Source organism: Oncorhynchus nerka, linkage group LG4 (assembly GCF_034236695.1).
Source record: "Oncorhynchus nerka isolate Pitt River linkage group LG4, Oner_Uvic_2.0, whole genome shotgun sequence".
NCBI lineage: Eukaryota > Metazoa > Chordata > Actinopteri > Salmoniformes > Salmonidae > Oncorhynchus > Oncorhynchus nerka.
In genome coordinates, this window is record NC_088399.1 from 49,751,420 (window position 1) to 49,764,308 (window position 12,889).

At 43.3% G+C, this 12,889-nt stretch overlaps 1 protein-coding gene across 2 annotated transcripts in view; it reads right to left on the minus strand.

Moving 5' to 3' along the window:
• LOC115127026 (contactin-associated protein-like 4) overlaps positions 1–12,889 on the minus strand; it is a 192,161-nt gene that overhangs the window by 33,957 nt on the left and 145,315 nt on the right. For both annotated transcript variants that reach the window (XM_029656678.2, XM_029656672.2), the window contains exons 13-17: positions 10,790–10,987; positions 9,623–9,779; positions 7,008–7,135; positions 5,879–6,049; positions 2,555–2,776 (exon numbers count right to left, since the gene is read on the minus strand). In XM_029656678.2, coding sequence (XP_029512538.2) covers positions 2,555–2,776; positions 5,879–6,049; positions 7,008–7,135; positions 9,623–9,779; positions 10,790–10,987 — 876 coding nt within the window. The remainder of the gene's footprint in view (positions 1–2,554; positions 2,777–5,878; positions 6,050–7,007; positions 7,136–9,622; positions 9,780–10,789; positions 10,988–12,889) is intronic.

The window sequence follows — 12,889 nt, forward strand, 5'->3', positions numbered from 1 at the left end:
AGACGTCCCCTCCCTTTGATTCTAAGTGTGGGTAAGGCTGGAGGATGTGGAAAGGCTAGTAGCTCTGACTGAGGCATTAACACAGAGTGTAGAAAACATTGTGAACACCTGCTCTCTCCATTGCAAAGACAGACCAGGTGAATCCAGGTGAAAGCAATGATCTCTTATTGATGTCTCTTGTTAAATACACTTCAATCAGTGTAGATGAAGGGGAGGAGAGGAGACACGTTAGAGAAGGATTTTTAAACCTTGAGACAATTGAGACAGGTATTGTGTATGTGTGCCATTCGGAGGGTGAATGGGCAAGACCAAAGATTTAAGTGCCTTTGAATAGGGTATGGTAGAAGGTGCCAGGCGAATCGGTTGGTGTTAAGAACTGCAACACTGCTGGGTTTCTCATGCTCCGTGTGTATCAAGAATGGTCCACCATCCAAAGGACATCCAGCCAACTGTGGGAAGCATTGGAGTAAACATGGGCCAGCATCTCTGTGGAATGCTTTCAACACCTTGTAGAGTCCATGCCCCGACAAACTCAATATTAGGAAGGTATTATTTTTCTCTGGTAGAACCAGGATTCAAATTATATTTGAAATAATTTCAAATACTTGTATACAGTGCATTCAGAAAGTATTCAGACCCTTTGACTTTTTTCCACACTTATTCCACATTTTAATACGTTACAGCCTTACTCAACAATTGATTCTTGATTCTTCTACAATCTACACACAATACCGCATAATGGCAAAGCAAAAACAAGTTTAGAAAATGTAGCTAACAAATTCCTTGTTTACATAAATATTCAGACCCTTTGCTATGAGACTCAAAATATAGTTTCCATTGATCATCCTTGAAATGTTTCTACAAGTTGATTGGAGTCCACCTGTGGTAAATTCAATTGAGTGGACAATCTTTTGGAAAGACACACACGTGTCTATATAAGGTCCCACTGTTGACAGTGCATGTCAGAGCAAAAACCATGAGGTGGAAGAAATTGTCCGTACAGCTCCGAGAGGATTGTGTTGAGGCACAGATCTGGGGAAGGGTACCAACAAATGTCTGAAGCATTGAAGGTGCCCAAGAACTCAGTGGCTTCTATCAGTCTTAAATGGAAGAAGTTTGGAACCACCAAGACAGGGAAGTGACCAAGAACCGATGGTCTCTCTGACACAATTCCAGAGTTCCTCTGTGGAGATGGGAGAGCCTACCAGCACTCCACAAATCAGGCCTTTATGGTAGAGTGGCCAGACAGAAGCCACTCCTCAGTAACAAGCACATGATAGCCCGCTTGGAGTTTGCCAAAAGGCACCTAAAGGACTCTCAGACCATGAGAAACAAGATTCTCTGGTATGATGAAAACAAGACTGAACACCTTGGCCTGAATGCCAAGTGTCACGTCTGGAGTAAACCTGGCACCATCACTACGGTGAAGCATGATGGTGGCAGCATTATGCTGTGGGGATGTTTTTCAGGTGGAGGGACTGGGAGACTAGTCAGGATCGAGGAAAAGATTAACGGAGCAAAGTACAGAGAGATCCTTGATGAAAACGTGCTCCAGAGCACTCAGGACCTCAGACTCAGGACCTCAACTTCCAAAAGGACAATGACCCTAAGCACACAGCCAAGACAACACAGGAGTGGCTTCGGGACATGTCTCTGAATGTCCTTGAGTGGCCCAGCCAGAGCCTGGACTTGAACCTGATCGAACATCTCTGGAAAGACCTGACAATAGCTGTGCAGCGACACTCCCCATCCAACCTGAGAGAGCTTAAGAGGATCTGCAGAGAAAAATGGGAGAAACTCCACAAATACAGGTGTGCCAAGCTTGTTAGCGTCATACTCAAGAAGACTCAAGGCTGTAATCGCAAAGGTGCTTCAACAAAATACTGGGTCTGAATTATTTTCATTAAATTGTAAAAGTAAAAAAGAAAGTTTTTGCTTTGTCATTATGGGGTATTGTGTGTAGATTGATGAGGGGAAAAAACAATTTCATTTTTGAATAAAGCTGTAACAAAATGTGGAAAAAGTGAGGGGGTCTGAATACTTTCCGAACTGTATGTGCTTGATTTAGCTTGCCTGGTTTAATGGACCAATAGAATAGCCTCAAAACTGTAAACCCCACCTATCTGGCACTCCCAGGGCAGGCTAAAGATAATCTCGGTTAAGTTCTGGATCCATACATGTTAAGAGAAGAGAGAGAAGGAGGATCTGAACTGGGACGAAGAGCTCCACCCTCAGTATTTTTTTCAAGTTACGGGTAAGTCTATGAGCCAAATGTCCCTTCCTCTTCCGGAATTCAAAGATACTAACATCTGCGAAATCGTGATTTGTCAAAAGCACTGGAACTAATGCTGCTCGTTATCTCACGCATTCCATTGTATCATGACAAATACACAGTACCATTTATGTTTACATAGTCTGTCCACGAGAGATTTAGGCGAGAGCAAACACTCAAAGTATTTGAAACATTTTGAATAGCATTTGAACCCAGGTCTGGTGTTTTTCCGTTCCTCCAATGAGGGAGATGTAGCAGCCTGAAGCAGCTGGATTTTCCTACCTACAAATAATTGGCTGTTGAGTTGCAGATGGATGTGACCGTCGGCGGGGGCCTTCTGTGTGGTGCCCGGGAAAGAGTCCACACACAGTGAAGCCTCTTTCACGTTCCGCTCCGCTCGAACGCGGTGCCACCTGTCGTCGTTTAGCGCCATGCCGCCCGTCTCCACACGCACCTCAAAGGGGCCATTGCCCACGTCAAACGAGAAGACGACCTCCATCGGAGCTGTGGGAGGGATGGAGAGAGGAGGATGGGGGAGAGAAGGAGAGATGGTCAGACACACCAGATGAGTAGCATTTGGATGGGTGGTTAAATATCCCACTAGCAGAGAGTAGTAGCAGAGTTTTTTACAGCCAAATAACTATCAAATGACACCAGAATTAAACCCCCTGGACATCTCAATATTTTCCGGACATTTTATTTCCGATGTCTATAAAAATCCTCATCTGGCCCCTGCGAGCGAAACCTGACAACATAATAACTTTCACTGCTCAGACAAAATCATATGACTTTCTTTTATTTCACTTTTCTGTGAAGCATTGTTGATTGAATGTGGTGGTTGCTTTGACCTTGAGTATCAACAGAATAAAGAAATATTAGGTGTTGTCATGCCAATACCAGTACAAAGTGGCCTTACGACATTGTGTTCCAGTTCTACTCTCCCCGAGATCTATCACCACATGTATACACTGAGTGTACAAAACATTAGGGACATGTCCTCAGAACATCCTCAATTTATCGGAGCATGGACTACAAGGTGTCGAAAGCATTCCACAGGGATGATGACCCATGTTGACTCCGATAATTCCCACAGTTGTCTCAAGATGGTTGGATGTTCTTTGGGTAGTGGACCATTCTTGATACACACCGAAAACTATTGAGCGTAAAATACCCAGCAGCGCTACAGTTCTTGACACACTTAAACCGGTGCGTCTGGCACCTACTATCATACCCTGTTCAAAGCCACACAAATCTTTTGTCTTGCCCATTCACCCTCTGAATGGCACACATACACAATCCATGTGTCAATCTCCTTCCCCTTCATCTACACTGATTGAAGTGGAGTTCACGTGACATCAATAAGGGATCATAGCTTTCACCTGGATTCACCTGGTCAGTCATGGAAAGAGCAGGTGTTCCTGATTTTGTGTACAACACGCACATCCAAATCATCATTTACAACAAAAACATCCATTGCTGACCTGGCAGTTGGCTCCACTATGCAGTAGCTATCTGTCTTTTTCCCCCCTTGAAAACATTTGTCAGGCATTTTTCATTCATTCAGCGCATATGTTCATACAGGGCGGTGTAATTGATGCTCCTCCTGCCTGCCCATCTGTAGGATGATGGGATCTTATCTGAATGGATCATGTTAATGAATAGGATTTTGGAAGAGCTCAGGGCAGCACACAAACGCGCATGCACACACACACACACACACACACACACACACACACACACACACACACACACACACACACACACACACCACTGTGCATAGGAAGCTGAGGCCAGGGCCAGAGTGTCATCAAACACTTCTCTGGTCTGCATGGCGGCGACAAAAACTCGGTGAAAAAGCTAATCATCTATTCTGATCTCTTTAGTATTCACTGCACAGCTAGCTTCCCCTTCTGCCTCTTAAGAAGACAGACACACACCAATGCCAACGCACCCACAAGCACACACCTTGTCTGAGGGAATGTGACGGCAATGGTAAGGTTAAAAAATAGCATCCACATTCACAGTTCAATAAATTAGGGGGTGAATGTAAATTGTTCTATTTCCATAGGATATACTTTGATTAAGCCTGAAGAGTCAGCTGTGCAACCGTTACTAGTCTACATGGATGCTCAATCGATAACATCGTATGGCTGTGACCTCACAACAATAGACACGTCTCTCTGTACAATAGGTACATGTCATGCCGTGTCCCCAGTAATTCAGTATGGTGGGATTCAGGGGCTTTAATCAAGCTCTGTGATGTCAGTGATGTGTACAGATATAGGATCGTAATTTGATCACCCTGTCGCAGGAAAACAATCATGCAATGCAGGACATGTAAAACTTGTAGTGTATTTGAGGTTTAAAAAGGCTTCTGAAGTTTAAGTGCCATATTGAAATTTCAGGCTTGATTTTCATTTACGAAGAATGTATGAATAATCCACATTAATTATAATCCACATAATAATTCACATTTTCTGCGGGATAATTATTCTGCTGTAGAAAACTGGCTCAAATTAAGATCCTACATCTGTAGAATGGGTCATTACAGCAGGAACATACCTCTGCACCCTGGAAGGTCTCTCTATGCAGGACTCCCATCCATCACCCCTGGCTATTGTCTCTATAGACAATAACATCTAGCACCCCGACAACAGTGTTAACATTCCCCTACAGATGTCCAAAAAAATCTGTCCTGACAATACAGAATAGAAAAGGCTTCTTCCCTCCTAAGTCGGCATCCTCCAATTGCAAAGGCTCATGGGGATTCTACCAGAGTGGGGATTAGTTGTCATGGGACCAGGAGAAGGCATATGAAACAATAACAGTCACAGCGCCAGACCATCATTTAGAGACAAAACTTCTTACTCCGGACCCATAACAATGCAGTTCTATCTAAACAAGAGTCAACATAAATGAAGTATATCAGCTCCAATGTCTGTGCTTCGCTTTAACAATGGCAGTCCCATAATTTCCCCAAGGAGAGTATGCTCATGATGTCTGTGTAGCGCCGCCGACTCTCTCTATCATATGTCGTCTCAGAAAAGGAGTTTCACGCTTTACCGCTGCTTCACAAATAGACCAATAGAAAGCACCGTTCAGAGTTATTAGAGCTTTACAATCTCTGCAACTGCAAATATCTCTGACAATGAGCTGACCTAATAAGCCAAATCATGTTCAATGCCACGAAGAAAGATGATGGGATGCATTCAAGCCAAATAATGTTATAAGACTATTCGGAGATGTGTATTGCATTCGAGCTGAATCATTTTCTAACATCATATGGTCGAAGAGGATGTGCATTGCATTCAAACTAAATCAAGCTAACACCATTCAAAGATGTTAAGGCCTTATTGCATTCAAGCTAACTTGTGCCTGACACCTTTGGAAGATGTGTATTGCACTCAAGCAATTGTAAGCCAAATTCAGGACCTATTACATTCAAGATGAATGCCATGGTCTCTCCGCAGAAGTTCAGTGAATTTTAGTGAGTGCAGCTTCTCCTTTCCCAGTCTATATGCCTTTTTGAACCCTGCACCGAAACACTTGATCATGAACCATAGAGTCAAGCATTCTCTCCACGGTGGTATCATTCACTTTACTTACAGCTGAGTTCAACCCGTATGAAGTCTTTAATGCCCAGGTTTTCCAGGAAGACCCCTGAAGAGGCAGTGGTTTTGAACAGGAAGGAGATGTCTGCACTGAGCTCTCCGTGGAACGTGGGGAAGTGCAGGTACGATGTCTCTTTGTTGAAGAACGCTGCGTTCCAGAAGTTCTCTAAAAATAAAAAAAATGAGGCAAATAATATATATTAATTAAATGTATACTGTTTATACTTTTATACAGTTATGTTTTTTGTTGTTGTCTTCTATGCTGTTGTACATATTGTATGCACCAATCCTTGAGCAAAAGGTTGCTAATTGCAAAAAGGGTCTAAATAGACTGAGAATTAAATAAGAGTATACTGTCCCCAACTCAGTCCATTACAATGAGCCATTGAGACTGTCAGGCACATAAACAAGCCAACCGTTTCTACTAATTAGTCTTAATAATATTCCACCATCGTTTCCCCCATTTACATCTAATTTACTAAGAGTAATATTTGTAGGTAACCAAGGCTGCAATTAGGAATAACAAAGAGATGGGGATTATTTCATTATTGCGTGATTAACAACAACGACTACCTACTGCCATCAGCATAACAACATAGAAGAGAGAACATTATTGTTTTTGTTACAATTCTGCTAATGTGTGTGTATTTCCCTACACATAATTAGACGACGTGCATAACCAGAGTGCGAGAGGATGAGAATGTCGCACTACCATCAAACAGGTGTGGAACGAATGACTGAGCTGAGAACTCAGAGTAAAGCAGCTGGTAGTCTATTGCTATGCGCAGGGTCGTTTCTCTGCATTCGTTTGAATCACAGCCTGTGTGTACTGCACATACTCCATTTCCATATAGGACATAATGGACGGATAGATGAACTGATAACTGACATATCAAAAGCAAGCATACAGTATTCAGTATGACCCAGTCAATGTATCTGGGGAGGGTCAGTAATGGAGTAAATAATAGACTGATACAGTAAAATGACTGATTGATATTATATTTACTAACTAACCCACACACAGGAAGGCACTGTGGGCCAAAATGTTAGTGCTGTCCAATAAATCATTGGGAGTATAGATAGAGTGTGTGACTATCTTTACTATTTTATCACTTGGTACTTACTGTCGCCATGACATCTAAGTGGGCTGACTCTATAGGCTGCCTCTGATTCAGGCCTCTGTATATCCCCCACCACCACCCATCTGACTGGTAGATTCTCCTTATGGATGAGCAGGCCAGAGTCAGCAGCCCTGTTGGAAATCAGGGCAGGTTAGCGTTTTTCATCATGAATCTTGTTCTGCTGGTAGAGTGGTCACTAGCTGACAACCACAAAGTCGTAAAATCTGATTTTAAACCTAACCATACCCACATTGCTAACCCTAAAACTAACCACATTTTTGTTTTCCTTCATTTTTACAATATAGGCAATTTCAACTTTGCAGCTGGCCTATCTAAGGGGAAATCGCTAAGTTCACCCTCCAGCACAATAAACGTAAACTTGCGAAATAAGAGAGGTGGTATGCGTTATAACAACATAGTAACAACGTACAACGTAAAAAATAAAATGTTTAGTCCATCAGACCTGTGTTCAAATAGTACTTGTATCTCGTATCTTTTAAATACACTGAACAAAAATATAAACACAAAATGCAACAATTTCAAAGATTTTACAGTTCATATAAAGAAATCAGTCAATTGAAATGAATAAATTAGGCCGTAATCTATGGATTTCACATGACTGGGAATACAGATATGCATCTGTTGGTCACAGATACCTTTAAAAAAAAAAGTAGGGGCGTGGATCAGAATACCAGTCAATATCTGGTGTGATCACGATTTGCCTCAGGAGACACATCTCCTTTGCATAGAGTTGATCAGGCTGTTGACTGTTGCCTGTGCCTCCTCTTCAATAGCTGTGCGAAGTTGCTGGATATTGGCTGGAACTGGAACACGCTGTCGTATATGTCGATTCAGAGCATCCCAAACATGCTCAATGGGTGACGTCTGGTGAGCATGCTGAAATGTTCAGCTTCCAGGAATTGTGTGCAGAGCCTTGTGACATAGGGCTGTGCATTATCATTCTGAAACATGAGGTGATGGCCCAACAATGGTCCTCAGGATCTTGTCACGGTATCTCTGTGCATTCAAATTGCCATCGATAAAATGCCATTTATGTTCGTTGTCTGTAGTTTATGCCTGCCCTTACCATAATCCCACCGCCACCATGGGGCACTCTGTTCACAACGTTGACATCAGCAAACCGCTCGCCCACACGACGCCATACACGTTGTCTACCATCTACATGGTACAGTTGAAACCGGGATTCATTCATGAAGAGCACACTTCTCCAGTGTGCCAGTGGCCATCAAAGTTGAGCATTTGTCTTCTATAATCGGTTACGACGCCAAACTGCAGTCAGGTCAAGACCCTGGTGAGGATGACGAGAATGAAGATGAGCTTCCCTGAGACGGTTTCTGACAGTTTGTGCAGAAATATTTCGGTTGTGCAAACCTACAGTGTAATCAGCTGTCCGAGTGCCTTGTCTCAGACCATCCCGCCGGTGAAGAAGCCGGATAGGGAGGTCCTGGGCTGGCGTGGTTACACTGACAAATTCTCTAAAATGACATTAGAAGCGGCTTATGGCAGAGAAATGAACATTCAATTCTTGGGCAACAGCTCTGGTAAACATTCCTGTAGTCAGCATGCCAATTGCATGCTCACTCAAAACTGCAGACACATGTGGCATTGTGTTGTGTGACAAAACTGCACATTTTAGAGTGGCCTTTTATTGTCCCCAACACAAGGCGCACCTTTGTAATGATTATGCTGTTTAATCAGCTTCTTGATATGCCTAGCAAATATGCACAATATTTGAGAGAAATAAGCTTTTTGTGTGTATGGAACATTTCTGGGATCGTTTATTTCACGTCATGAAGCACGAGACCAATACTTTACATGTTGCGTTTATATTTTTCTTAGTATACTTTAGATGCAACTGATTGACCTGGTTTATGAGAACCAATGAAATAGTCCCAAAAGTGCAAACCTAGCACATCTAGCACCACCAGGCAGGCTCAATCAAGCACTCAAAGTATTTGAAAGAAAACGGCGGGCTTGTGGTTATGGCTGGAGCGAAAAGAGTCAAATGGTATCAAATACTAAGCTACACATGGAAACCACGTGTTTGATGCCATTCCATTTGCTTCGTTCCAGCCATTATTATGAGCCGTCCTCCCCTCACCAGCCTCCACTGATTTGAACCCATGTCTGCAGTCCATAACAACTTTAGAATAGGAAATAGAAAAGGAAATTGTGCAAATACTAACAAACATCATCCAGATTATGTTCATTTTTACTTTCAGATGCTGTTTGAGTTCTTGCAGGCTTATAACACTATAATTATATCTAAAAATATAAATGCCCGGCAAGAGAACAAGGCCCTTTCTGAATAAGATTAAATATTGAATGGAGAATCTCAGTCAGTAGAGTTCATATAGAGTACCAAACACATATAAGGAACCAAAAACAGTATATAGGAAAGAGGGTAAGGGAGGAAAATACATAGGACAGGATGAGGTAAAGGAGCTGAGGAGTAGTGGTGATTGCCATTCAGAAGAAGAAATAAACAAAGTGTGCGAGAGAGAAGAAGATAGGGAAAGAATGAGGAAAAAAGAGAGAGCGAAGGAACAATGGAAAAATATACAGAATGAGAGTCGTAATTGGTGATGGTATTGTACCATTCTTTGCGGTCAGCGTCACAATTGCAGTAGTGGTCTGAGTCGATGCAGTTACCCTGAAGACCGCAGCCACACTGCTGGCTCCCTGGTACTGCCCCGCCCCAGTACGTCTGGGGCTCGTCTGTACGTCCCACCCACCAAGTGAACGGAGATCCATCTGAGGCACAAACACACACACACACACACACCACACACACACACACACACACTTATTCAAAAACCCTACAGACTCCAAAACTCGTTGGGCTCTAATGTAAAAACATTAAGCTCAAGGTAAATGTCTTCTAAACAGATCGAACAAGGTGTGTTTTACCTAGAGACCAATAAGTGCTATTTGCAATGACAACACTGATGACATATAACAGATGCACTTTCCACAAAAAGACTGGAACAAGAGGAGAGCGAGAGTGTTTGATAGAGAATGGTTAAGTCACCAGTTTCGGACCTCCACAAAAAAAGCAGTATAGACTCCAAAGGGCTCCCAACTCTTGTCTGATCACGCTCCCCTCATTATTCTTCATTTGACATTTTTCAGCATGATTTATTTAGCTTTGACATCGTTTTCCTCTTCTCTCAGTCAGCCTCTACAGTAACGAGACAGCTAATGGACAGCAATTACTCTGTGAAGCTGTGCGTTGCCTCGTTTCATGTTCATTTGCAGGTCTAAAATAGTAATTACAAGGTTGACAAAACTACAAATGAATACCACATGGCAAACACCAATGACACACCAACAAAAAACAAAAACAAAATCGGCTAAAAACTAACTCACTCAGTGCATGAACATGTAGCATTTCCAGAAATGGTGAATATTCTATCACAAGACAATGGCGTTAGGCCTACATACATTACTCAAAGAAAGTACATCTCCCCTCCAAACCTAAATTAGTTTGCAACAAAGAGCATAATAATCAAATTGTGACGTCTGCTTAAGCTCTGCGTGTGGCGTGCAGCACTCCCTTTCACAGAGTGTCTCCCAAATGGCACCCCGTTTCCTATATAGTGCAGTACTTTTGCCCAGAGACCTATGGGCCCTGATAGGGAAATAAGGAACAGGGAGTCATTTGGGACGCATGCACCGACTCACAGCCGACCGAGTGAGCAGCTTTTTAATCATTCTGACCTTTATGGCTGGCTGGGATCAATACTGTTAATAAAAGGGCTTACCTGGTGTGTTTAAGAGGCGTGACTTTCTACAGTGGTAGAAGACTTCCTGCTCGCAGTGCTCCGCCTGAGTAATTATGGCTCCGAGCTGTTCCGCATCGGCCGAATAGTTAAAATAGGCTAAATGCTGATTTATCCCAGAGGAGGCCTTTAATTTGGTTAGCTCCGTGTTATTGTGTTGGATCACCATCCACGTTTCATCTGGAGGAGAATAGAGAGAGAGAGAGAGAAATGGAGGGGAACCCCTAAGATCATTTTACATCATTATGCAAATATTAATGATAACAAAGACACTCTGAAAAATAGGGATGGGGTGGGTGGGAAGATGAGATGATTCCGATAGCTGCTGATGCCAGCTCTGAAGGATAGGAATTCTGTCAGATGATCTGGGATCCCACCCAAAGATTCAGATTCCGTTTCAGAGTGTTTAATAGTCACATGGAAGTGGTTGTAGGTGTGATTGCAGGGTACAACATGCAGGACTAAGTGAAATAAAATAATGAAAATAGTCATAAAAAAACAACAATAGAAATAGGCCTTTATACATACATCATAACAACTGTAGCAGGGATGAATGAATAAATGTCCATTGGGGTGGAGGCAAATTAAAGACTGTTGAGGGGTGTGGGGGGGAATTACCATAGGGGTAGCAGCATGACCATTGAGGGGGTGTGGGGACCAAGTGAAATAAAAACAATAACAATTTAAGAAAATAAATCAAAACTATACATATTGACACCTTCTTCAGTGATTAATGTAATTGGGGTGGGGGCAGAGTAAAAGTCTGTGGGGGGGTGAAGGATGTCCCTAGGAGGAGCAGCAGGTAAGGTAAGTCAGGGGTTCCCAAACGTTTTAACTCGGGGTAGTAGCGTGATGGTCTGAGGGTAGAAACTATTGGCCTGTCTTCAAGTTTTTGCCATGATGCTCCTGTACTGCCCGCGTCTCAGTGATTGAAACGAGGAGAACAGAGCATGACTTGGGTGACTGGGGTCCCTGATGATCTTTTTGGCCTTCCTGCAACACCTGGTGTAGGTGTCCTGTAGGGAAGGCAGGCACGCACCCTCTGAAGCTACAGCTCACAGCTCAGTTACTTACTGAGAGCCATCAACTGCACCCTAAACGTGTCGATCTCTTTCCGTCAGTGAGAGAGATAGCTAAAGCGCCACTGGGGGGGCAATAAGCCAGTACCATACGCCAGTGTAGGTAGCCATTTAGTTGTACCCCACTTTGCTGCTATAACAGCCTACACTCTTCTGGGAAGGCGTTGTACTAGATGTTGGAACATTGCTGCGGGGACTTGCTTCCATTCAGCCACTAGCAGTACTGTGGTCGGGAACTGATGTTGGCCGATTAGGCCAGTCTAGCAGTCGGCGTTGCAATTCACCCCAAAGGTGTTCGATGGGGTTGAGGTTTGGGCACTGTGAAGTCAAGTTCTTCTCTTCAGTAAGGCTATTCTACTGCCAATGTTTGTCTATGGAGATTGCGTGGCTGTGTGCTCCAATGTATCCACCTGTCAGCAATGGGTGTGGCTGAAATAGTCAAATCCACTGATTTGAAGGGGTGTCCACATAGTGTTGTACACTGCTCAAAAAAATAAAGGGAACACTTAAACAACACAATGCAACTCCAAGTCAATCACACTTCTGTGAAATCAAACTGTCCACTTAGGAAGCAACACTGATTGACAATAAATTTCACATGCTGTTGTGCAAATGGAATAGACAGGTGGAAATTATAGGCAATTAGCAAGACACCCCCAATAAAGGAGTGGTTCTGCAGGTGGTGACCACAGACCACTTCTCAGTTCCTATGCTTCAAATGTGCATGTGTCTGCTCAAACGGTCAGAAACAGACTCCATGAGGGTGGTATGAGGGCCCAACGTCCACAGGTGGGGGTTGTGCTTTACAGCCCAACACCGTGCAGGACGTTTGGCATTTTCCAGAGAACACCAAGATTGGCAAATTCGCCACTGGCGCCCTGTGCTCTTCACAGATGAAAGCATGTTCACACTGAGCACATGTGACAGACGTGACAGAGTCTGGAGACGCCTTGGAGAATGTTCTGCTGTTTGCAACATCCTCCAGCATGACCGGTTTGCCAGT